Source organism: Falco biarmicus, chromosome 7, assembly GCF_023638135.1.
Source record: "Falco biarmicus isolate bFalBia1 chromosome 7, bFalBia1.pri, whole genome shotgun sequence".
NCBI classification, from domain to species: Eukaryota; Metazoa; Chordata; class Aves; order Falconiformes; family Falconidae; genus Falco; species Falco biarmicus.
The window spans coordinates 23,526,563-23,553,929 of record NC_079294.1 but is presented as its reverse complement, the minus strand read 5'-3'; the positions used below and the strand labels follow the sequence as shown (position 1 = coordinate 23,553,929).

Here is a 27,367-nt window from a genome sequence, read left to right as displayed (position 1 = left end):
CGGGCTGAGGGCAGAGGCGGCGGCGGGCGGGACGTGCGCACCGGGGCGGCTGGCGGAGGGGGCCGATGACCGAGCGCGGGAGGCGCGGCGGGTGTGGTCGTCGTGACCCGGCTAGGCCTGCTGAGGAGCGCCGTGAGGGGTTGGGGAGGCCCGGGCCCGTCCAGCCGCGTCTCCGGCCTCCCACGGGAGGCTGAAGCGAGGCGCCGCCCCAGGGTCTGTCAGGATGGTCGGTGAGCGAAACTTGGGTTGATTCTGCCTGTGTAGTTACGCGGATGAAGTTCCTCTGCGGGCACGTAAACTGCACAGTGTGGGTGTTCACTTAGGGCACTGCCTTAATAACAAGGTGATACCTGAAGTAATTTTCATATATGCTAATGCAGATTGATATTCCTTCAGCAGACATGGCATATGTCTCATTTGGATTAAGTGAAGGCAAAATTTAATGAACTTCAAACAAGCATAGGAGGCGAGAGTAGCTTTAGGTATATGATTGTCTCCAAGGTCAACATTTTTCCTCCGTGCCTCCTTGCTACAGCATATAACTGTTCCAAGTACTCTGCATTTGCTACTCCAGCAGAAGATGAGGTCATTTAGGAACTTGGTTGATACGTGACAGACCTGGCCTAAGCACTGCTGCAAACTTTCCAGATTATTGCAAACCAGTCCAGTTGCACAATTCCCTGTGTTTGTACCTTTTTAGGGCTGGGGGAATAGGCAAATAGCCATAGCTTTGGACCTTGCAGGCATACATACTAACCACCTATCAAATGTCTAGTATCTCTTTGGAAAAAGACTGCCTCCTGCCATTGCAGTCTTACCGCTTCAAGCCTCCAAGCAACTTTTCCATGTTCTTTAGTTATCAGTATCAATCGGATAAAGTTTGCATATGACATTTTCAGGCATATTCAATAGATTTTTCTCACAGTACCTGGTCACAGGTACTCTCAAAGGTCTTCTCTTAAGTCTTCAGAACCTCTGACTGTAGCTTTTCTGTAGTAGCTCCCACTTACCTTCATTTTAAGAGGTCACTGCAGACTTACTTATTGAAATCTGTCACTTAAAATTACTGTGTAGATACTGTTACTGAAATGGGTTTAGACACGAGACATAAAACCAACAAAGTTAATTTTGCCATTGAGCCACTTAGCAATCAATTCAAAGCTTAATCTAGTTTTGTCTTTACATGTTGCAGATTCGTACGCAGTCCTCTTCGATAGCACGGCTGACCACTAACCAGCAGTGCTATCTGCACAGCAGCCAAGTTTAGACTGCCATTACTGGAGTCCTCCTCATGTTTTAGCATCGACAGTAGCAATTGTATAATCCAGCTTCCAACGTAGTCAAGCAAGAGAGGCAATGCTGTAATTCCAAGACAGCAACAAACACGCTCAAGCAGCAGGAGGGCTGCCTGTGGTCCTCTGCTGGGAGACAAGTCTCTCACGTGGCCATGTCTTTTAGCTGAACTACTAGTATGGTTTCACTTTACTGTGGGACTTTTAGAAGAAGTTATGCTAATGTAAACCAGCTGCTTTCGTTGAACAAGAGTATAGACTTCCGCAACAAAAATAATACAAAAAAGAAAGATTTGGAACCCACATATGCTGGGAGACAGCAAAAGAAGGGGCAGCAAATCTCTGAAACAAAAGTTGGCTCCACTACCCAGGCAGAAATGGCACAAACCACCACAATCTCCATGGATACTAAAGTAATAGAGGAAATAAGAACAACAAAAAAGGAGTTCAGATAAATTTTAATAGAGACAAAATGCTGAAGCTTGGCAGTCTTGCTAGAGCTAAAAGAAAACAGTAGAGCTCCAGGAAGAAGTGCAAACCCTAATTTTCAAGATTACTCCCCAAGATTACCAGGAATATTGATTGCTAAATGTTGGTTTAAGAGCAGTTGTTTGGTGTGTTTTTCTGGAGGAAGTAGGAAGCAGACAAGCAAGATGGAAAGCGGCTGAAAAAAAGACAGCAAGCATACTTTAAGCCCCACAAAAGTGCAGCTAAATTATCAAGACCATCTGAAAAAGGGTGTAATATATTAATAAAGTGTAACTGATCTGAAGCGTGTGGGTTTTGATCAATGCTAAAAATTAAATCTTTGTCCTATGACAAATTATATGAGAAAAGATAATGAATATTAAGCAATATTTAATTAGAAAATTCTGAAAAGTTGTTTGAGAATACTACATTAAATATCAAAGCAAAGTGTTGTGAAGCACCAGAAGCTTTTTCAGCTAAACTCGTGCTTAAGCTGGTAAGAAAAAAACCTCAACAGTAAATGTGGGCAGCAGTTAGGAAACAGAGTTGATAGCACAGAGTAAGTTACCAATTATCAAACTGTATGATTATGTACTGTTGCTATAGTAAGGTTAAAATTATGTATATAAAAAAAAAGATGTTCAAAAGACCACAAAAAGACTTTTTAAGGAAGTCAGGAGTAAAACAAAAAAGTCAATTGCCAAGATTTTTGAGCAGACAGATTTATAAATACTGCCAGGAGACAAAAAAGGTTTTTTTCCAAGTACATGCTGTCCTTGGAAGAAAGCAGGATGGGACACTGATCTCTCTGTGTCTGGTTTTTGACCCGACCATTCCTGACTGAAGACGGCCCGAGGCCCCCTCACGGTACATTGTTCCCCCCGGATAACGACAAGGGCTTACAGACTAAGGCAGGCCGCGCACTTCAGCCAACGTTTCGGCCTGTCCCGTTCCCGCCGAGGCGCTTCCAGCCCCCCGCACCTAGGGGGGCAACCGGCACCTCAGAGCGCAGGCCGCGGGCGGCCTAGGGCCGCGGGGCCGGGCCGCGTCAGGCGGGCCCGGCAAAATGAAACCACATAAAACCGCCAAAAGACGGGGAGTGACCACCGCACCCCTCCCCCGCCGGCATCGGCCCTCCGAGCCAACCGCAGACGCGCCGCAGGCGGCCCGGCCAGCCGCGGAGGTGGGCCGCCACGCGGAAGTGCTGAAGCCGGCGGCGCTGCCCGGCGGAGGCGCGGGGGCCGGCCGGGGCCGCGCATGGTGGTAACGCGGCGCAGGATGCTGAAGCTGGCCCTGGGGCTGCTGGCGGCGGCCGCCGTGGCGCTGCTGCTGGAATCGTACGCGCCTTCGGGAGCGCAGCCGCCCGTGGGCCAGCGCCGTCGCCGGGCCGCTCGGCCTGCCCCCGGTGCGAAGGCCGCCAACCTGCTGTGGGTAGTGCAGGTGAGTGGGGCCGGCGGGAGGCGGCGGGAGGCGCCGCGCTGAGGTGCGGCCGCCCCCCGCGTTGCGGGTCTCGGTAGCGGCGGCGGTCGCTGTGCGAGGCCAGGGAGGGTCCCCGCCGCGGTGCTGCGGCACCTCCCGGCCGGCGTCCCCCGTTGCTGTCCCGGAGGCTGGCGGTCAAGCCGAAGCTACAGGTTTGCCAGACTGTCCATAAGATAAGGTGGTGGTAGTGATGGTGGTAGAAGCAGGTAATTAAAACTCGCCTAATTACTACACTACCCTATATGTTGCACCAGTACCCGACACGGTATTATCCGACATCCCAGTGAGACATGTGGGCCCTGCCTGTCCTTTTCCCTTCCAGAACTCAGAATTGTGTGTCTGAGAAAATAGTTACACAGATTTTTAGCAATAGAAGTGCTGGGCCAGGGTGAGAGAGAGCGATGTATGTTAGCTTCGATGTGCACAACTTTGTTTCCAGGTTGAACATAAAATCCAAATTAACCTGGCATAGCCTCGAAAGTAAACTGTCACATCTGGGTGCTGCTGTGGCCTCTCTTCTGACTCTTCCACTGTCACACTCCCAAGTATTTCTGAAGCACTTAGTGTGTAACTAACCGCAAGTTGTTTACATGTTTGCTGCTGTATTACTAGTCCTTTCGTTCTCTTCCATTTGCTATGTATTGTCAAAGTCAGTTTTTGCAGTAATTTTTCCTTAAATTACTTAAGGCTTATCTTTAATGCAGAACACATGTCAAGATTAAAGATACGCTTGCATTAACGTAGATAAAAACCCCTATCTTGAGTTGGTGTTTTGAAAGTCGACTACAGTAGCATTTAGCAGCTGCAGAGCTATTGCTGACAAACAGCATGTTCCACTCCATACTTCTCTTGCCATATTCTCTCTGTGTTACTTCAAGTGGAGCTCTCGCAAGGATAGGTCATAGCACAGCTAATTTGAGAATTGGCTTTATTTTCAAGTGGTTATGTTCTCTTTCAGACGTGCCCTTTAACAGCTGCTTTATCATTGACCTAACTTGGAAATTAACCAAGCACTAAATTTGGTGTTGTGTATGATGATCTTGTGGGAAACAGGCTTCAGGCTCCCTGGTGACTCCATAGGGTCTAATCTAGGTCACTGGCTAGAGCTCAAGATGACTGGTTCTGCCCCCAGCCTTTTTCTGCCTTGTTTATCCTCCCATCCACAGGACAGTATCTTCTTAAACTGAACTAAATTTCGATCTTTGTACATTTACAATTTTGCAAACCTTAAACTTGTATCACGTAGGGGGAAAACAAGTGGGAAGAACTTTGTAGAAAATTAGGCTTCCCAACCACTGTCTGCTAAAAGGCTGGAAATGTACATGCTCCATAGTTATCAGCAGAACAGGAGTAAAGTTTCTTTTAAGACTTTTTGCTCAAGAGTCTGGAGACTGCAACAACAGAAGTTTTTATTTTCTCTGTTTGATTGCTGAAATAGATTAATTGCAAATCCAGGGGCTGAGAAGAAGCAAAATAAGATGTTGTATCTTTGTCAATTATTAAATTGGGTTTGATTTATCAAGTCAGTTTTACTGTGCTCTTTGATTCATGCTACCTTGAACGTGTAAATAAAAATGAAGTTACGTTTATGTTTAAAAGTGTTTTCCTCTTAGCATCCGATTCTGATCTCAACAAAAGTTCCATATAAGCAAATGGGGGATTTTCATAAGCAGAATTAAAAAATGGAATTCAATCAATGTTTGCTACATACTCAAATGACTGAGTAAGTAGAAGCTAAGGCATTTTGTCTCTAAGGTATTTTATCTGGATTTTTCAAAAATTAAAAACCAGGTTTATTAAATTGAATGCAAAAGTTTGTTTTTCTTTCTCAGTTAGTGATATCGTCAGGTGGTCATGACCATGTGCTCACTGTTTTTTGAGCATCAAATACCATTTGTCTAAACTGAGGAGAATGATTTATTAATTGACTGACTGAAATGGAATGGGAAGTGTGGAAAGTGGAATTGAAAGCATTCACCCAAGATTAATTTTGGAGAAACCTGAAGAACCACAATACTTAAAAAAAATAATTTAAAATCTTATTTTTATTATCACCCCCATCCCACCCCGTATGAGACTTCTGATAGGGGGCTTTGAGTGTTTGGTTCAGAAATGAACAGCATCTTTTACAGTTCTGTACAAATGGTATCATTTCTTGGACAATCATTGCCTTCATGGAGACATATGGAATGGGGTCTAAACACACTCATTAGCTCCATTATAATGCACGGATAGAATGTTAGAAGTCCTTCCACCCAGCTACTGGAAATGTCACAGCAGGTACAAATTCAGTTATCAGTATGCTTCAAGTCTTAGGTAACTTGAACTTATTCTTGCTTTGCAGAACTACTTAAGTGTTCTCTCTTGCAGCAAGATCACTGTGTTGCACCAGAAGTTCACAGAATTTGAAAGTCAACAGGCCCTTAGAGCCATCAAAACTTACTGTAGATAGCTACGTATTTCCCCATTTTATTGTATACCCTTAGATTTAAGGACATTTTCTTGATGTAAATGTGATTTTATGGGTTACAGGTGCAATATCATATGCTTACTCTGCTTTTGTTCTCCCCTAGTCATCCTCCTCTGTTTCTCCCTGTATCCCTTTTACTGATATGAATCACTATAACTGCTCTTATGTTGCATTCTTACGTAGTTGGCTTTGCAGAATAACCTGTGGAGCAATAACCCTCTGCTTAGAACAGCATTTCATTTTTCTTTTTTGCAGGTGTCAGACATCCATATCAGTAGATTTCGGGATCCCAAACGAGCTCCAGACTTTGAAAAATTCTGTTCTGAAACAATTGATATAATTCAGCCCGCACTTGTTCTGGCAACAGGTAAGCAATTCAAAAGTGTGAATTTCCTGTTGAATGTTGTCAAAGGAAGAGCAAATAAGCAAAATTCTAGGATCTCAAGAGAGAGCTTTAAAGCCTTATGGTATTTTAAGCAATGGAAATGAGATTGCAGCTAAAGATAGACTCCTAGAAGCAGAAGAGAATAACTTCTCAACTCAAGAGAATTAGTTTTTGTTCAATGTCTTATGTCTGATAGTGAGTTTCGTGTGTATATATGTAACAGATGTAATTATGCAATAAAGCTATTGTTTTCCCAGTCTTTGTTGCTACACCTTAGTCCCTGCTAGCAACTATCTTCCTTCTTGTCCTCCTGGTAGTGATTCTACGTCATGTGTATTTGAAATTACAGAAGTAAGCAATGTCTCTGATTAGTCATTAGGAGACAGTTTCTCTTTCAGAACAATCCCTGCTCATTTGTCTGAAATTCACCTGTGAGCTAACGTAAGATTTCATTGCTGATTTCCATTTGAACATAGCGTACCAAGACAGGTGAAATAAGCCTTGCCTCTTCGTTTGGTAGCTTGCTATTGCTATTGAAATGGATTAAGTTTTGGCAATCAAATCAGAAAGACTTTGAGCCATTGATATATGCAAGGCTTTAGCATCTTAATGGTAGACCTGTACTTTTGTTTCTATAGAGAGTTACTAATCTGCTGCTTGCTTTTTAAGAGTTCAGAAATAGCATATTTTAACTATCAATGCAGGGAGGCTTTACTATGTGAACAGAAATGGGAATGGTTTGAACATTAATTGGAGCTTGAGGGGGTACAGAAGGTGTGAAGTTAAACAAGCTCCTATGAATCTTCAGGTATAACGAATGTGTAACAATTTACTTTGACATGGAATCAGTGAAAGCACTGCAGTGACATGGCTGATATATCATAGAGGCACAGAGTCATGTAGGTTGGAAAAGACCTTTAAGGTCATCAAGTCCAGCTGTTGATGTTTGAACAGGCTGCCATGTCTGCGTTAGAAGGCCTTTGCCCTTATAGGAACCAATTGGACCAGACAGCGGGAACGTCCAGATTGCGCACGGGAGACTTGCAGCCGCTTACGCTAGCGGGCTTGGATTGCATGCTTGCCTATGCTAGCAGGCTTGGATTGCATGCTTGCCTAATGACAGTATTTGTGTAAGCTGTGTAGGCTCTAGTTATAGCTTACCTTTGTACTCTTTTAGGTGACCTGACAGATGCTAAGACAAGAGATAAACTGGGATCTGAGCAGGTAGAAGTAGAATGGAAAACTTACCACTCAATCCTGAAGAGATCAAGGGTCATGGAAAAAACCAAGTGGATAGACATCAAAGGGAATCATGGTAAGAAGGAAATGAAACATCTCTTTCCTTTCTGTGATTACAGAACTGATTTAGGCAAGTTAGAGCATAGAGGTAAAGTGTTAGTAATTACTAGCATGTGAATAGTGGTTATGAGTCTGAAGAGGGGCCTGCCATCCATGTGTCTGCTCTACTGAGGGCACACTTTGTTTACAGACACCGACTGGAGTTTTAATACCAGGGAAACAAGACTCTTCATTTATTGCTTTTGCCTGGCAAGTGGTAGAACATAGCTTTGGATGTTAGTTTCCAGGTCGTTAGTTTATATACTGTATCTTTTAATGGAAGGGCAAACTGTAACCTTACCCTACTGAATAAATGGTTTGAATTTAATTTTCATAGACCTCTCCCCACAGATTTAAGTTAAGAAGTATCACAGGTTCAGCAATCAAAGGAAATTTGGTTTCTTTTGAACAGAAGGAACTCATGGAAGTTTGTGCACATTGTAGATGTCACTATATTATAAATATTCAAACACAAGCTAACAACATTGTAGGCTATATAACCCAGCTGTTAGAGGAAGGGCAAAACTAGGAAGCCTAGCACTGGGGAAGAAAAAAGTGTATGCTTTGTCCTATACAGCCCATATATGACATTTTACTCCCATTTCACGATCAGGCTTCTGTTACCAGCTTTAATGGAGAGGTGGACCCCAGTCACAGTACAAATGTCCCCAGGTTGCTGTCTGTTTTATACATGCTATTCTGTGATGCTATTACTACTTTATTTTCCTTCAATGAGTTAGGTCTTAGTTACGGAAAATGCGCCCAATCCAAAAAGCTTCTGAAAAGCTTTATAGCCAAAGTGGAGACACATGGTTAATTTTTAGCCACTAAATGACAGTTTACATTCCCACAACTGTTATCTTTGAACGGAAACGTAAATGAAAAAACTACTCCCACTTCTAGGTCAACTGCATCAAGTATATATGATAATATATATATAATACATATATAATTTCTTCTCTGCACAGTTTCACAGTCTGCTTGTCAATTATATATTTAGAAAAATAGCTCTTCAGTGCCTGCTGAGACTGCTTTATCTCAACATTAGGAAATAAAATGCAGAGGTCAATGACCATTTTGGTCTGAAAGTTTCTTCATTTCCTTCTCTCTCTTACAGATTCCTTCAATATTCCACACCTGGATAGCGTTTGGAATTATTACAGGTACTTTTATTTACCATACAGATCTTGTTATATTCAAGATAAAACTCACTAAACAATATTCTGTTTTCAGTTATCACATATATCATATATGCCTTTTCACTGACTTTTCTATAGTCTAGGATCATATTTGTTACTTCCTCTAGCTTTTCCATTGCCAGTTAGTAGAGCAGAATAGATTGAGAAAATAGAGAATTCGTTGTGCAGACTTCATATCTCTTATACCTCCATGTTTTGTAATTGAATATATTTTAAATCTGCCTATGTCTAGGAGATGTTCTATGCATTATGTGTTCAGTGTCCTCAGAACAGTTGTGTGATATATTTCTGTAAAACCAGTGTTCTCAAAGGAACGTGTTTATGCCTCAAAATAGATGAGAAAAGAAAAACAAAGCAAGAAAAAAACTTCACTATTTTTTAATGTTTTTTCTGCATGCCCAAAAGGGCTTTTCATGTCGTGTGGGTCTAAATCTTATCTGAGCCAATTCTTCACGTCGGAGTCATTTTAGAAAACTGCAAGTATTGAAGGCAGATGATGGTGATGGGTGGACAAATATTCTTGAGGAACACACTTGAGATTTAAATGTGAAGATAGGAGAGGAAACTTTCCTCTCTTCAGCTGGCTCTTTTGCCTGTATATTGTAAAGATAGGCTCAGTTGTAACTCGTGTTTAACTTCTCAGTTTCTCCTGTCCTTCATATCTGAACACAAAATCTTCATTCATAATTTTGGTGGTGCTTTCAGCTTTGACTCTTTGGAACTGGAGGAGGACCTGGAAATTTAAATTCTACTTTAATTCAGGCTCTGTAGCCATCTACTTTGCAATAAGAACACAGATTAAACATCTGATAGTACAATTTGCTCCAGCTCCCTGTGGCCCAGCAGGAGCAGATACGTTTTCCCATAAATTCTGTGGGACAGGATTCTACAGCAGCTGCATTTGCAGAAGAACATGGAATCCGCATGTGGATTTACCACAAAGGGATGAATGTATGGTGCTAGCACAGTTTATGGATGTGCTAGTGCAGTGCATGTCCCTGTATCTTTTGCCACAGTTGTGGCTTCATAACAATCTAGTATCAGTCTTCCGTCCTAGTTTAAGGCTGCTGTCAGAGGTCCTAGTGATACACATGGGAAGGTGTAGCACCAGTGAATTTGCCAGATCATCCCTGAATTGTTGTTTGGCCTGGATGAGCTCTACTGTTTGGAAAGATGTATCAGTCACCTGCCTGTAGTTCACACTGAAGACGTGCTGACAGCAAAAGGGATTAGAAAGGATTAAGGTGAAATTTCAAAGCAATTTAGCCAACCTAAGAATTTCTGAGTGGAATTCTGAGTCAGGTGAAAAAGTCGTTCCTTATTAATTAACAGTCTCTTGCTAAACAAATGTGTTCTCATAATGGTTTTTGCTTCATTGTAGTCTGTTATCATAGCAAAATAAAGAAACTTTAATGAGATGTATCATAATTTCTATCTAAGACTGAAGAAAAGCACTAAGAGTCCTCAAAAACTATTAAGCATCATTAAAGGCAGAACTATCTTTACAGGGACAATGTTAATAATCTAATGTATTGATAAAATATAAAGATCAAGAAAAATTTTAGTAAATGTGCCACACTCTAGGAAGAGAGAGGAGATGGTGGAGTGAAATGGAGTCTTGTGGAAGCCTTTTTGTGTCCCCCACCTGCCCCTGTGAAGTTAAACAGTCAAAAGGACGATGTAATTTTTTTGTTGTTGTTGTCTGAGCAACAGTAAGGCAGTATCTCGTTGCCTTTATGTGATTCCTGAACAAATAATTCATTTTTTGCCATACACCTTTGGGCACTGCAAGCTTGCAGATACAAATAGAGGCTAGGAAAAACGGTTACTCAACCACATCTGGTGTTCATTATGTATTAAAATTAAAGAAGGCAGCAGTTGTATTGAAATACAATAACATTTTTACAGAAAAATGTGGGTTCCTATTTTATGTCCACAGTATGAGCAGAGGATAATTCAACTGTTACACATACTCTTAAGTGGGGCTAAAGGCAGAAGTCTGAGCATTTTGATACTGAGCTTCCGGTTTTCTTATTGAAGTTCATGATGTTCATAAAGGTAACATTAACTTCAAAACAAAAAAGCATTGTGAAAGTGTCTTTATGACATTGGCAGTATTGATTTATATCTGAAACTTGTTTTTTGATACATTGGCTTTTATTCTGTTCAGGTCAGCCTTTTTGGTGTTTTTATTGTTTAATCTGATTGGTAGAGTAATAGTGATAAGAACTGCTTTCTGGGTGGCAAAATATACTCATTATCTGAACTCAGGGATGTTTTAGCTTCCACATATCATGCAGGGAGTTAAAAAAAAAAAATCCCAAACAATGAAAACCCCAAAACCAACAAAACCAAATGTGTGTGCGCACACACACGCACACAAAAACATAACCCAAAAGAAAACAAAAAAATCCCCCCCAATTAAACCAAATAAGTTTTAGTTAATCTCAGATTTACTCACAGTAATTTTAGTTACAGAATTTAATTCTTAACTGAGCAATGTGTTAGGTACCATTAGTTGGAACGTTGCCTGTCTTTGCCAGTGGAGGATATGTGGAATTCCCATCTAGCATAAATCATCAAAAGCACTTCAGTTTTAGAAGTTAGAAAAACTGAAAATACCTGTTGTCAGTGGAAGGAGAGAAAGCAATGTGTATATTCATTATTACATATATTTATCATAGCCAATATTAGCATAAAACCATGGGGGGGGAAAAAAGGTGGAACTAGTTGACATGTCTTTTAAGTCCTTCCCTGTTTACAGTTCTCTCTTTAGAGTATTTTAAGATGAAGATTCAAGAATCAGTTAACATCAGGTAACATGCAAAAGAGCAGCAACCCTTTTTGCTCTCTCCTTTTACTCTTTGAATGAAGAATTCTGATGACATTCCACAGGTGACAGGAGAACTGGTAAGATTTGCTATGTCAAGAAACACAAAAGAGTAGTAAGCAAGAGGAAATGCTGCCGTCTTCACTATTTATAAGATTTGGTGTAGTATAGCATCTCTGGTTTGGAACTTTTGGAAAAGGTTCAATATTTCTTTGGTTCAAAATCATATTCCAGTAGCCAACAGCAGATCATTCTACATAAAAGTATTTTAAGCGATCTCTAACAGAATGGTGGAGACAAGACTTGAGGTCTTTGATATTTCTAGGTAAGCAAGGAGAAATCCTTTTTGACAGATTCTTTCAGACACCAACAATAAACACAAGGCTTTTTTTTTTTCCTTTGCAGATCTCCTTTAATTAAGGGTGTTTAAGATCCTGCTCTGCTGTCATCTTGCCTTTGTTTTGCATCATTTATGCTGCTGGCCTATCCTTTATCCATAAAATAAGTGCCATGTAAAAAGTACCAGGGGAAAATGTACTTGTGCTAACATGGTTTTTTTAAATGTCTGTATGATAACCTGCTTCTTGTCTTAATACATGACCCATGTCATGCATCTTCTTTCAAGTGTAGACTTTTCAATGTCATAGATTACTAAGAAGAGACTTCACTGCAGTAACCAGATGGAGCTAGATTTAATGCAAGAAATCTTGTATTTATACTATGCAGGTTGCTTTTGTCATTGCTGCAAGCTTTCCTAACAGCAATATTGCCATTTATTTTGGCAGGAAATACTCTTCCTGGCGTAAAGATGGCTCTTTCCATTACATCCACACCACCTCTTTTGGGAACTATTCATTCATCTGTGTGGATGCCACACTCAGCCCAGGCCCTAAGAGACCCTATAATTTCTTCGGGATTTTAAACATGGTATTTTCTAAGTCTTGGCATTCCGTTTTTCTGGCTATTTTACTTCTACAGTGGTTTGTTTTGGGGTTTTGTTTGTTTGTTCTTTATAAAGAAGGCTTGTCTGAAAGATTTGTGTTTATCTAAGAGAGACTATGTTTTAAAGTTATGCATGTGGGGCATTTATTTAGAAAAATGAATGTGTCAACATATAGAGTACCTGTGTTCTCTCTCTTAAGAAATAATCTCATACAAAAACATCAAATTAGACATTTTAAGGACATTGTCAGTAGTTTCTTAACATTTAGCTAGAATTGAGTGATAATTTCCTTATATGCTGTAAAGCTATTTTTAAAAAAAAACAAACAAAAACCCAAACAAAGACTTTCTAATTTCACTCCTTTTTGCTTTGTTAGATGCTTTTTTTCATTATTTTTTTATTAATATTACAGATGAGTATTGCACTTATCAATGGAATAATGTGAAAGGTAATGCTATAAAGAAATGTCATCACCTCAAAGTGAGTTCTGATCTTCTGAGACCATAAAAATGACATAGTATTGCTTTGAAAGTATAATGCTAATAGCAATGTTTATATCGCATATCAGATAACATGGCATATAGATAACATTTTGATTCTCTGTGATTTTTTTTCTCTGTAGTTTGTTGATATGCTGTTCTTGAGATACTCTTCCGAAGTGTTGGCAGAAAGTTACTGTGTTCTGGTAAAAAGATGTCATATTTTGCCTGTGATTAAAAGTAAAGTGGTCTCCCTCTAATCTTGTCTAAAGGAGGCTTGACATTTAATTAAGTGTTTGTAAAGCGCTTGGTGATACTTAAATGGAAGGTGATGTAGAAGCGCCAAGCACTGTTTTCATAATTTACTGTAATCTGTAGTGGGTGCAGTAGATTTGCAGACAAACTCAAGGAGCTAAGAAATGCAGTTGAGTCTAGAACTCCTGACCTTGGCTGCAGTAAGTCAAGCATTTGGTTGTTAATTACCCAGCTGCAGGAGTCCAGAGAGCAGATTTTTGCACAAAACTGGAAGTCAAGGTAGATACCTGTAACTTCTAAGAATTAAACCTCTGCCAGGAATTTGAAAAATAAATTAGATTTGTATCAGTGATTTGATTGCGTAGCTTAGGTAAACATATTCTTAAAGCCCAGATTCATAAAAGCAAATACTGAATCCATTCTTTTTTCATATACCTTTATTTCTGTTTCCTTTACTCATGCCCATCAGTGTTTCTTTCCAGGTAGTTTGGAAAGAATGTGATGGTGGTTCTCAGGGTTACCCTAAAAGATGATCTGCAAAATGGTGAAAGAGAGGATTTGTGTTCTTTTCTGGTTTTACTTTTTTGCCTCTTCTGTTAGACTTTGAGATCTTATTGGTATTGGGGGTCTCTCTGGACAGTAAGTGGTTGATTTAATATTGGAGGTCAAACAAGTAAAGGAGAGAAATTTTACCTGCTGTGTGTAAGTGTTACTTTTGCGTAACTTTAACAGCAATGGTTGAGCAATATTTTCAAGATTCAGCACCATAGTTAGTCCAGTTAAATGACTGAAGCATATGGTACACAGTTTCTGTGGTCTGTCATGCCTATAAAAGGCCATCTAGCAACTCAAGAGATAGTAGGGATGATAACTGTAAGGTAAAGATGTTTGTAAAATCAACTCAAGTGTGTTGTCTTTGACTAGATAAATACACAGCAGAAAGGATAGATAGATTGTTCACTAAAATCTTTCTTTACATTGCACTTTGTGTTCAGTTGCAAGGAAGATGTTGAGTGTCTTGTTTTCACTTTATTTTTCCAACATTGGATTTTAGGTCCCTGAAGCAACTGAGACTATTCTCTGAAGGAAAAAAAAAAAAGATTAATTGATGAATTACATTCTTGATTAATTTCTTTCTGCTTTCCTTTTGCTATTCTTTCTAAATACGCTGAATGTTAAAGAAGTTTGTTTGGTTGTCTTTCAAACACCTGCCTATTTCAGAATCAAATGAAAGAGCTATCTTTGATGGCAACAGAAAGTCTGCACAGCAATCACACTATCTGGTTTGGCCATTTTCCCACCTCAACAATCATCTCCTCAGCCCCAGGCATACGAACATTAATGAGGTAAGATACTTCTTTTTTCCCTGTATGTTTTCAGTCTGAAATACATTTCTTGCCTCTCTTCACATGCTTGCGTGTCACTTTTCAGGTTTTCTGCAGTGGTATTTCCTTCCCACCCAAACAATCACAATTCTTGTGTTCTTTTATTAGTTCTGCCACAGCCTATTTATGTGGACATCTCCATACACTGGGTGGGCTGATGCCAGCCTTGCACAGTCAACACCGTGGCGGCACTCTGGAACTTGAATTGGGAGACTGGATGGATAACAGGAGGTAAGTAAAACCTGTGTGAGCAAATTACTATATGGAGCCTACCTGGTTATACTGTGATTCCCTTTTATGCTGTTTGGAGAATTTGAAAGAAGCATTAGATCTGCCTGACTGGTTATTACTATTAGTGCTTTTGAGAAATTTCTCTTAAGTTTGGGATTTTTTTTTCCCTATACCAACAGTGTGCTAATAAATTAAGTAATTTTTTTATTCATTCTTGGTGTTTAAAAATTAAAAAGAGGATATCTAAATATTGAGTATGCGTTTAGTATTCAAAATAGACAAATATATTGTAATAAAATTCAGCATCTGATAAAAATCAGAATTTTAGAGACGGAAATAGTCTACCTGAGAAATGTTATGTTAGCAGCATATCAAAACGTGTCCGATGCTATATCGAATGTATAGTAGTATATTAGCCTTTATTCTGCAGTGATCCTAAGACACTTGTATGCATGCAGGAAGAGAGCACACTGGGGTCTTTGTCCATAACTAGAGTACCTACTCAGACACTGTAGTAATGTACATTATATTTGAAATCTTTAACATAATGTTCATCTAACTGAGTCATGTGCAAAATTCAATAGATCTTGATGTTCAGAATTTTGAGTAGTGCTTCAGTGATTTATAATAAAATGAAGCTGATTAGAGGTAACCAGCTGTACAGAAATACAGCAAGTTGTTTAATATGGGATCACCTACAGAGGAGAATAAATGGAAAATAAACAAGTTCTGTTTAGGAACTTGGGAAGCATGGGACTCAGCTGTGCATGCAGTAATTTGTATTAACAATTTTTTTTTCCCTTTCATTATAGGTACCGGATCCTTGCGTTTGATCATGACCTCTTTAGCTTCGCAGATCTTAACTTCGAAGAATGGCCTGTAGTTCTCATCACCAATCCCAAATCCTTCCTTTACAGCAGTTCTGCTCATGAGCCACTAGTCAAAATTCTTCATTCCACTCATGTCAGGTACCCTGTAGTCTTGATTTCACAATATTTAACTACATCTTAATAGTTGGGGGTCTGTCTTGGTTGTGATGTACATCTATATTTATATGTATATACCCAAAATGTATTAATTTTTTTAAAATGTGTGTCTACTGTTCTCAGAATCCCCTTTTCTCTGGAAGTTTGTTCTTGAGAACTCACTTTGTATCATATCTGTGATAAAAGGAGATTATATAGTAGCAATTCATGTTTATTTATGCAGTTATTTCCCCCTAAAGTCAATTAAACTTTTTTATGTACCCAAAGCTGGTAGAGTTAGATTAACACATAATCTCTGTTATTTATTTCACATGTTCACATCTGACACCAATGATTTCAGGATTTTGTATGTATTTTTCTAAGTGTTTTCTCTGTTGGCTTCAGACTTCTAAGCCTCTTGTCTTTCCAGTTTTACATCCCTTATATATTAAAGCATCTGAAGCCTCTGCCAATTTTCATATTGGTTTTAGATCTTTCCATCCTTCCTTTTCTACCTTTTCTTTTTTTATTTGTATTTCAAATTTCTGTGCCCTTTCCAGTGTCTTAAATTTGCTGTTAGACCAATAGGCATGAAATACATATTGCATACACAGAATTACAATTAAAAGAGGTTCATCATACTTTCAGTTAGGAAGCAGTGTCCTACTAAGTCTACCTACTTTCCAGTTTCCTATTTAGAACCTTATCTGAACTTTATCTGAACCTTTCTGATGATTATATTAAATATATGAACTGGTCAAATCATTCAACGTAGAAGCAGTGAATCATTTAGGTTGGAAAAGACCTTTAAGATTATTGAATCCAACCATATTGTTCTGTAAAACTCCTCCATAAATAAGGGAGGCCAACAGCATCCTGGCCTGTATCAGAAACAGTGTGGCCAGCAGGACAAGGGGAGTGATTGTCCCCCTGTACTGGGCACTGGTGGGGCTGCACCTCAAACACTGTGTTGAGGTTTGAGCCCCTCAGTGCAAGAGGGACATTGAGGTGCTGGAGCGTGTCCAGAGAAGGGCAACAGAGCTGGTGAAGGGTCTGGAGCACAAGTCTTGGGAGGAGCAGCTGAGGGAACTGGGGTTGTTTAGCCTGGAGAAAAGGAGGCTCAGGGGAGACATTATTGCTTTTTACAACTACCTGAAAGGAGGTTATAGCGAGGTGCTTGTCAGTCTCTTTTCCTGGGTAACAGGTGATAGGATGAGAGGAAACAGCCTCCAGCTGCGCCAGAGCAGGTTAGGTTGGATATTAGGAAAACTTCTTCACTGAAAGGAAAGGGTGGTCAAGCGTTGGAACAGGCTGCCCAGGGAAGTGTCACTGTCCCTGGAGGTATTTGAAAGACATGTAGATGTGGCACTTAGGGACATAACTTAGTGGTGGACTCCTTCCTTTGACTGAAACATGCTCTGGAATGCCTTTTGTATTACCAGAAATAAAAGAAGTTTTATGTGCAATACATTGAGTCTACATTAGTATGGCTGTTTCTCTGAAGATAAGCACTGCCAAGTGATACTGAATTTGTTGGTATCTCAGATCTGTAATACCAGTCTTGCGTTCCACTCAGTTTCTCATAAATTCAGTTATAAAGATTGAGAGGTTATGTTTTGGCTAGCAAAAGTAAAAAGCAGGAACCAAACAAACAAACAAAAAAAATAACAAAGGACTTTAGAGAGAGAGACTGGCAATTTTTAATTGAGGTATCTACAAGTATTTGATTATGTGTCTGTGTGCAGGAGGATGCATCCCACTTGTGTTAGCAAATGTTTTGACAGCAAGAGTTCTAAGATTATTTCTGCCAGGACCTGAGGATCTCTGCCACTTTTGCAGCTGTTCCACAGCCCGGTTTTCTATCCTAATCTTTTGCACAGTACCATACTGAACTTCTCTCTTTAACTGTAGGAAAGAGCTACCATGTGACCGTTAGCCTACATATTTCACCATTTTAATTTCTAACTCTTTTGAACTCTGAAGTACAAGGTAGCATAATCTTTAGGGACTTTTCTTCAGGAAGTAAAGACAAATCTGCAAGTCCTGTAACAAATCTGTTTATTTTACTTTTTATTCACTCCTTAGAATTCTGGCCTTCTCTCCTTCTGTCATTATCTCTGTCAAAGTCAATATAGACGGAGTTCACTTGGGGAACGCGCATCAAGTGTCTGGCCCTCTCTATGTACTGAAGTGGAGCCCACAAAACTACAGTGAAGGGTTCCATCACATAGATGTGACTGTCCAGGTAAGGTACCTGTTGGCATTCTTTGTATTGGATTTCTGTGTGGTCATGTCTGCTCCATCACCCTTCTGCATCACATAACTAGGGACAAAATATGTGATAACAGACTTCCTTTCATATTTATCTGATTACAAAAACCAAAGGATTTATTAAATGAAAAAACTCTGCTGAGCACTAAAGCATTTGTAAAGCCTCTGGACAAAATAAAGGATTCTTATTTTCACGAGAAATATAGTAAGACATGACAGAAGAGCAAGTAATTGGTCAAAAATAAATTCAGTAACAGACAACAATTAACTTTTAAGGTTGTCTTGGGAAAGAAAAGATCGGGTTTGATCAAGGAAAATAGGAAATAACATCATGTTAGTCCAGAAGGCAAAGGAACTGGATCCTGGAAGATTGGAATACTGTCTTTGATTATCTGTTTGAAGTTCTTTTCATGATTTCTTACAGTCTGACAGTGAATATGGTTTCTGTTTCCCAGAACATCAGACCTAACTGGTATTAGATTCCTGGGTGCAAAAAATGTTTTCCAGTGAACGCTTCTGTTCTTGTACTATATTTTATTTTTGTATCTTCAAGTGGTCTTGGAAGAACTCGATCAGACTGTTCTAACATTCTGCACATTTGCACAATACTAATGGGATAGTTGGGAAAATGGGAAGCTTTGTCCTGCTTGATGGAACCCAGCTAGGCATTATTTTTCACAGGACAAAAGCGATAATGCTTTTTTTTTCTAATGGCCTTTTTGTACTGCCAGTGTTCGACCTCCTAGCTTGTTACTGTTTTCTGTGATGCTTTACTTGGGAAAGCTGCATTTATTTTTTTGGTTTTTTAATGATGATGAAAACATATGCACAAAGCTGAGTAACCTTTGAAGAGGGTTATACAGGCCTGCCTAGCAGTAGTTTGCTTGCAAATTATGCTTGTTATCAGGTAGCTGAATGGGATTTTTAAAAAAATAATTTCCTTTCCCCTCCATTCATAAATAACTATTACATCTAGTAACTGAATAGTTCTGGGAAAATAAGGAGGGTGAAGTGTTAACTGGAGTTAGGTACCTGGAGAAAATACGAACGCTCACTTGCTGTGCATTGTTTCTGGGATTGCCCAAATATTGTCTCAGCTGTTATCAGACTGAACATACTGAATCCTTTACCATAAATACACCATTGATTTTGTACTGGAAGATAAGATGTTGTATCGGGTTTGTGTGGCAAGGTTTTGGTTAGCAGAGGGGCTACAGGGGTGGCTTCTGTGAGGAGCTGCCAGAAGTTTTCCCTGTGTCCACCGGAGCCAGTGCCAGCTGGCTCCAAGACAGACCAGCCACTGGCCAAGGCCGAGCCCATCAGGAACGGTGGTAGCACCTCTGTGATAGCACCTCTGTGATAGCATATTTAAGAAGGGGGTGGGGGTGAGCGGGGGAAGCTGTGCAACAGCAGCCAGCTGAGAGCAGTGCAAATATGTGAGGGAATCAACTCTGCAGACACCAGGGTCGGTGCTGAAGGAGGGCAGGAGGTGCTCCAAGCACTGGAGCAGATTCCCCTGCAGCCTGTGGTGAAGACCATGGTGAGGCAGGCTGTCCCCCTCAGCCCACAGAGGGTAGTGGCGGAGCCGATATCCACCTGCAGCCCGTGGAGGACCCCACCAGAGCAGGTGGATGCCCGAAGGAGGCTGTGACCTGTGGGAAGCCTGTGATGGAGCAGACTCCTGGCAGGCCCTGTGCCTCGTGCAGAGAGGAGCCCGCGCTGGGGCAGGTGGGCTGGCAGGGCTTGTGACCCAGTGGGGGACCCACGCTGGAGCAGTCGGTTCCTGAAGGGACTGCACCCCGTGGGAGGGACCCACGCTGGAGCAGTTTGTGAAGAACTGTAGCCCATGGGAAGGACTCATGCTGGAGAAGTTCATGAAGAACTGTCTCCCGTGGGAGGGACACCGTGCTGGAGCAGGGAAGAGTGTGAGGAGTCCTCCCCTGAGGGGGAAGGAGCAGCAGAGACAATGTGCGATGACCTGACCAAACGCCTCACTCCCTGTCCCCCTGAGCCACTGCAGGAGAGGTGGTAGAGGAAATCAGGAGTGAAGTTAGCCTGGGAAGAAGGGAGGGGTGGGAGGAGGGTGTTTTTAAGATTTGGTTTTACTTCACAATATCCTGCTCTGATCTGATTGGTAATAAATTGAACTAATTTCCCCAAGTTGAGTCTGTTTTGCCTGTGCCAGTAATTGGTAGTGATCTCCCTCTCCCTATCTCGACCCACAAGCTTTTTGTTCTACTTTTTCTCTCCCCTGTCCAGCTGAGGAGGGCAGTGACAGAATGGCTGTGGTGGGCACCTGGTGTCCAGCCAGGGTCAACCCACCACAGATGTCAGTGTTACACATGCAGAAATATCGAATTGATGAATAAATGTGGCACTGTTATTGATTAGCAATATCAGTTACTAGCAAATATGTCAGAAAAGAAGCATGACAAAGCTTCAAAGTATTTTAAGATGGGCTATTATCTAGAACTGAGCTTTCAGAAAACAAGGGGGGGGCAGTAGTCACTGTCTTCTACAAAATGCTGAATCTCTGACAGGATCTCATTATACACAGCACTTTGGTGATTATAAAATCATAATCTTAATTTACTTGAAACTACAAAATTGGCAGTAAGTATTCCTTTGTAGGTAAAGTATTTAATATGGCAGTATGCCAGACATGCATGTGCCAATCGGATCTTTCCAGAAAAGCTGCAGTGATGATTAACAACTTTAACTAGGTATTTTGTGCGCTACTGGTATCTAATTGCTCTCTTATTTTCTGTCAATCTAGGATGCTTCAGGAAGAATTAGCACACGGAGCCATATATTTGCTATGGAAGAAAATCTCTCTCGTAGATTTGACTTTTGGCCATCTGTTATTCTTCTCATTGACTACTATGTTCTAGTAAGTACTTTCAGCAAAACAGCTGTCATTCCATGTTGGTTTCCCCAGAGACTGCACAAGGCATTTTCCTAATTCCTGGCTGACTTGAATGCACTTTGCTGTTTCCAGATATGACTCCATTGGAATTTCACAAATATTTCAAGTTTCCTTTCTTAAGTTGCGCGTTTCAAATGTGAATGTGCAGCAATGGTTCATGCAAACATTTGACTTAGTCGATTTAGTCACAGTTGTCCATTTCTGGGCATTGGTATACATACAGTTTGTGCAAGCAAGAAATGGAAAAGCAGCTATGGACATAGTAGAAAAAGGAAACATTAAATCAAAGAAGACTTCACTGTGGCCTATTGCAATACATGTACTGGCAAAAAGGCTGGAAAAAGTCTCAAATCAGCTGCTGACGTTGTAGCTAGCTCTAGCAAAGAGGAAGGCAAAATTCCCATTGGCCTCAGTGAGTTCCAGGTCATACGCGGAACTGTTACAGCTCAGTACATGCAAAGAAGGCATGCCATAATAGATTAGGTGCACTTACAGAGCAAGATGGAAAAGTCCACATGACTGTAGATAGTATCATAATTGGCTCAAAATTATATTACTTTTGTTAATCAGTAACTGATAGTCTCCCCAATGTTTTGAACTGCATTTCTATTTAGTACACACTGTTTTATATAGGAAGTGTATTTACACTTTTTCAATGGATGTGGTTTACAATCCATTTTTCTAAAGATTCAGGTCTATCACTTTGAGCCATCCAACTGAATTCAAGTCCATAAAATGCAGGTTCAATAACTTGGAAACTCCTAAGTTTCGTTTTGTTCTTCAGTTCAATGGCACCATCAAGCTTTGAATATGTGTTTCAGTTAGCAATCTTTGTATCGTTCTTTCAATGTCCATAAGGCTCAAAGGCAGCTACTGCTCCAGGGCTGGCTTAGAGTGACAACTGTCTTTTCAGGCTCGTGTGCTCTTTGGACTGATTGTGCTGATTCAGATCACCTTGCTCGTTATTTTCAGATACCTCCAAAAGCCAGCGCTTAAAGGTATGTACCGGTGTTTGTCTGTGGTTTTTAGACGTTCTGATTTCCCTAAACTTTTTTTCACTGTTTATCTGTATGCTAACAATACGTAAGTAATAGCACTGTTAATCACCATGCGCGTTCTGCATCTAGTACTGTGGGCTTTGATTGGGTTCTCAGAAACTGCTGGTTTGCTTTTAAGGGGACCCAGAAAATCTTCTGTATATCAAATAAAGTAAATTAAAACCTAAAAACTGGATCAGGTATCTTGTGTTTAAACAAAAATTCAATTAATTGACGTCTAAAGGTTTAATTTTAATTGTCGCACTGAAGAATGCAACGCATAGGGAAAGGAATGTTTTATTTTGCATTAGTTCTGCATGTGTGCTTGTTTCAGTAGAGCTGGCACAAAATTCAGTTACCTGAGTGGAGAAACAATTTCCTTCTATAAAAATAATGTTTGTTGATCTTTACAAAAAGCATGAACAGGCTTGGGTCTTTCTCAAAGACCAGTTCTATCATAACTTGGTATTTTGTTTGTGATAAATCTGGTAGATTAAACTTAATAATGTTAAGCTTGTGGTATTTATCCTTTAAACAATTGCTTGAACCACAGCTTACTAATGAGATTTTTCTGGAAGCCACCTCCCTTCCTATTCGTGTCAGTGTATGTCCTTTGCTTAATACTGATCACATAGCATCCTGAGGTAACTACAGCAACTGCCCTCATAGAAAAAGAATAGATGAACAGATTTTCAGGTGCCTTTATGGTACTCAGCAGCTAAAAATGAAGAGCTAGCACTCTGATCAGCTAGGTCCCTGTAGACCATGACAAATGTTTTACAGATTAGTGAACAAATTATTAGAGCTGTTGATTTCCATTGGTCAAGCTTGCCCTCTGGGAGTTAATGCTTTGTGAGAACTGCAGCCATGTAACAGGTGAAACTCTACAAGCCAACTTTTATAGGAAGGCTCTCTTGATCTCCGAACACTGCCATTTTAACCCCTAGCCTTCGTTTTATCCGATTTGCTATCAGATCTCACTAAGTAGATTTAATCAATGAAAATCCTGTTAATCTAGTCATTGCTGACCAGCCTTTTTGTGTTGGCACAGTTACTTTTTTGAATCTCTTACTTTTCATTTAATATGAACATTCTCCATGTTTTTCACTCTAGCTAACTTAATTTTCTGGGTGTAGAATGGTCATTCAGTTTCACTTACATACAGTAAGTGTACTCATTTAGAATGGCAGCTTCTGATGGTTTTAACATAGATTGTTTATATTTATTGTTTCCTTACTTTCAGGTATCACAGTAGCACCAGAAATGCATTCTTTTGTGTTTGTTCTGTGGACATGCCAAATACTAATTTTATGTTTCTTATTTAATAGAATGAGTAAATAATGTGCACATTTGTTTCAGAAAGACCAATATTTTATATATATATATATGTGTGTGTGTGTGTGTGTGTTGCAACCTGAATTAAGGGTATTTTTCTTAAATGTTGTCTCTGTTTAGAAAAGCCAGGATTACTTACTCTGACCTCGTATTCCCTTCATGTCTTCAGTAAAACAAATACCTTCTATTACTCAATTATGTTTTTGAATTTATACACCATTCTAGGTAAGTAACCTAGTGTACTGGCGGATATAAATTCGTATTTTTCTATTACACATCAAAGCCTGATGAAAAATGAGACTTCTAGCATCTTGGAGAATGGGGAAAATCGACTTAAGTTACAAAATAAATGTGGAACTTGGAAAGCTAACATCCAAAAGGACTAAAGATTTGTTTGTAAGAGCCTAACTTAAAAGCCCTAGAATGAATTAAAAACTTAATTTAATAAATTGCTCTGAAAGAAAAGTGATTATTTTTAATTTGGCTTTCACTTATTCTTTGGGTAAGATCTGTGGTGTAAAATGAGTATATGGAATGGACGTTTCATATGACATGTCACTAAGCTTAGCTCTGGTGCTAACAATATCAGTTTATTTCTCCTCTGATAATATAAATTACAAAAATAGCTCCTTTCTTGGCAGTCAGGGTAGTATGCATAACATAGCGCAGCCTGCCCATTTTGACATCTAAGCTGAGCCAAGCCGGAATTGTTTACGACCATGTCTTTCATATCTTTTACTGTAATTGAGGGAAAAGGCCAGCATTTGGAAGAATCTGCCTTTTCACTTCCTCCCATAAGGAAAAATTTAGTTGTGATGGTCAAAACGGCCAGAGAGATTAAACCAACATGGAAGTATTTTCATTGCATGCCACAGCTCATTGGTGTACCGTAATACTTTCACACCAGGAAGGTTCATCAGATTGCTGTTTGTTGAGGGTGAAAACATGAGCCTCACTGCTATAGACAAGCAGTAGAGAAGTCACGTGCCTCAGTTAACCACTTTGTGCTGAGGAATACGAAAGGCCGTGTGAAAAAGGGGCCACGTCTACATTGTCTTCTCTGATAGCGTTGTATGTTTGGTTTCCTCTCTTGCAGGACCGTGGTTTGTAGGTGAACTGATAGATGGCCAGGTGGGGGCCTGTTTTTCCTTTGGGCTGTTTGTTGGTGGTTCCTTCTTCCAGGGCAGTCTGACATTTGTGGTTGGGATTTTACAGGTACATATTTATAAAAATTAAGGCTGACAAACTGCTCTCTTCTGGGGGGGTAGTGGTGTGTCTGATCTTTGTATATGTTTTTTCAAGAAAAGAGGGGGGTTTATATATATAGTTTTATAAATAAAGGAGTCTCGGAAGGATAGAGATTAGTGGCCAGGCCTGACCACAAACAGCTCTTTCTTACCTTTCTGCAAATGTGAAGTACAGAAGGGAAGGAGGTTGTACAATATTTTCTCAAACTTCTCTTTTCCTCTATTCAATGTTGCTTTGGTCTCCCTGGATGTCTGGAGTAGAGGCCATCTCTACAGATTTACCACACCATTTTTTAATTCTTTTTATTTTTTTTTTTGTCCTCAGTTCAGGTGCAGGTTGCAGTGGTTTAAGCAAGAGGAACTGAAAGGCCAGGGCAGCCTTTGCAGACTGAATAGCCATTCAGCTCAGCGGGCATCACTCCCAGTACACACAAGTCCAGGTTTCCCAGCAGTCTGACCTGCCTGCCCTCTGGTTTTCCCAGCTGCCCTTAGTCTGAAAGAGAGGGTGTTGTTCCTTGGCATTTAAGCCAGACTGTGCTAGTATTGCCTGCTTTGCGGTCTGGCCCTTATGCCAGTGCTAACACTTGTCTCACATCACAGTGGGCTGGGTCAGAGAGCTACACTGACGTAAGGACCTTCCTTTTTTACTGTGCTAGTATTTTGCCAAACTCTAGCTCCCTGAACTAGCTCCAAGAAAGGTCAAATGTGTGCCAGTGCCTCCCCCTGCAAGGGAGTGGACAGGAACGTTTGGCCAGGGACTGAGGCACAGGCAGCCACACGTCTGTCAGCTGCAGAGTCTTGGAACTGCATCCTGAGATCCCAGGTCTGGGAATTGTACTTAGCCCTTACGATGGGGCGGTTTTATATGCTCTTACCTTTCTGTGCCCTCATGCATGTTACCAAGAACACTTGTTTTGCTCATCATCTTACTTTTCTCTGCTCTTCTTTTCAGCTGCTGTTTTTCAACCTGCCATTAATGGCCTACCTGTGCTGGTGCCTGTTGCTGCGATGCCAGGGTTACAGCTTCCGTTCTCATGTCCATCACATCCCACGCCTCGTGGCTGTGCTTGTCCACCTGGCAATGGCACTCCTCCTGGCCTGGCAGGTCTATTCCTGCTATTTCCTGCAGCGAACCTACGGGACCTTGGCTTTCTTCCTCTCTCCGATGAGAACATGGCTGGTGGTGCTGACCGCAGCTCTGATTTGGAAAACCTGGACACTGAAATCATCTGAGCTCAGAACTTACATTCTAGAAATGAAAAACTGTCAGAGCTCCTGAAGCAAAATATACGTATTCAAAGTTTTTTGACTTAAAAACTGTGAAGGCACAACCTATAGTTTGTGATGCTGGAATTTTATACAGCCCAACCTTTAGGTGGCAAGATCTGAAGCTGCACTTGCATTGCTACAGAGCTGTATCAAATAGTGAATGTATAACAATCTGTGATACATACTTTTATTGTATTATACATATACAACACACTGTATAATACATGTTATATAATACAGTTATACATTAATACAGTATACAGTAAACTGTATAATAATCTCTTTAATAGGGGGTTTTGTGATAAGAAGACAGGTATGTCCAAATGGATCACAAATGGAAATGTTTGCCTATTACCACTGTGAATGGAAAAAATATTTTTAATTCATTAAATTATTGACTTTTATAATGGTGGGGAAAATGAGCACAGACTTTGATAATGAACTCCAGGATTTGTGCTTAACTTTGCTTTTTATTTCAAGATTTACATATATTTCTACAAGACTAGACCGGATGCCTTTATGAATTAATGGTTATTGCAAAGGTGCTGTGGTGCCCTTCTCAGTGAGAGTCCGTACAGTAAGTGCTTGTACACTTTTTCACTTCGTAATGCTATATATGAGCAGTTTATAGGCTATTAGGTGCGTATGTGTGTTCATGTGTAGCTGAGCCATGGCCTATTGCTTTTGTCCTGGGAGTGCTAGCTATTAACATGCTCTCTTTCTGGGAGGAAGGAGTTATGTTTTCCACTGCCCAGGTTGCCAGTTTTTCCACACTTCACCAGTGAAAGGACAGTGAATGATCAATGTTGCTGGGATTTCCAGCTGCAGTCAGAGGTCAGCTTTAAAGCAAAGAATGGAAGCAACGTCCTTGGGACGGGAGAGGCCGAAGGAATCATGTAGTCTGATACCTATGAAGTCTGTAAGTGAGAGGGGTCAGAGCTGTATTTCTGCATCTCAGTCAAATGTGCCAGAGTGACCTAGGAAAACTCATTCGTTTTCAGTTTTTCAAAGTCTAAAAATGATAGAATAGTTACATTTATGAAGAATGCAATGAGCCAGAGAGAGCTGAGGTGCCTTTATCTGTAAAGTAAGGAGAACACTGTCTTACTTCACTAGACTGCTGTGAGTGGAACAAAAGACTTGAGGTAATTTTACAGTAACTTATTTATGGCTCCTCAAGAAAAAGGATATGGGAAAATAAATTGAATTGGAAGAAAATATTAACTACAACTACGATTTATTTATTTATTCATTCATTCATTTATTTCTAAAAGGTGGCAGGTTTCCTGTTCCTTAATTCCTGTTCCTCAATGACTGATGATATAATAGGAAAAAGAGAGTAACAGCTCTCATCTGCACAAGTTAAATACACTGTTAAGAGAATACTTTGCTGCTACATGTTTGTCTTGCAAAGCTGTTAGAAAATCAGGGGCAGGGCACAAAATTCACTTGTGAGAAACACTACTGAAATATTAATAACAAAACGGACATTTCACAAGTTACTTTTATATGATCAGGAGCATAAGAAGTGGCAATAAAATATATCTATACCCTGTGACAAGA

The 27,367-nt window shown here is 40.3% G+C and overlaps 1 protein-coding gene across 7 annotated transcripts; it reads left to right on the top strand.

The window, feature by feature from the left end:
• The first annotated feature begins 88 nt into the window (after positions 1 to 88).
• On the top strand, positions 89 to 27,367 carry TMEM62 (transmembrane protein 62). 7 transcript variants are annotated; one of them, XM_056346302.1, is made up of 16 exons: positions 89 to 230; positions 1,193 to 3,200; positions 5,965 to 6,076; positions 7,272 to 7,409; positions 8,550 to 8,595; positions 12,247 to 12,388; positions 13,027 to 13,089; positions 14,360 to 14,484; positions 14,632 to 14,754; positions 15,567 to 15,722; positions 17,805 to 17,964; positions 20,767 to 20,880; positions 21,830 to 21,914; positions 23,409 to 23,513; positions 24,385 to 24,503; positions 25,488 to 27,367. In XM_056346302.1, exons 2-16 carry the CDS (start codon positions 3,018 to 3,020, stop codon positions 25,812 to 25,814), a joined length of 1,998 nt encoding a protein of 665 aa, XP_056202277.1. In that variant the 5' UTR covers positions 89 to 230; positions 1,193 to 3,017; the 3' UTR covers positions 25,815 to 27,367. The 7 variants fall into 7 exon arrangements, with proteins under 7 accessions (XP_056202277.1, XP_056202278.1, XP_056202280.1 ...); XM_056346303.1 differs by lacking the exon at positions 13,027 to 13,089; XM_056346305.1 differs by lacking the exon at positions 1,193 to 3,200 and having other exon boundaries at positions 110 to 230.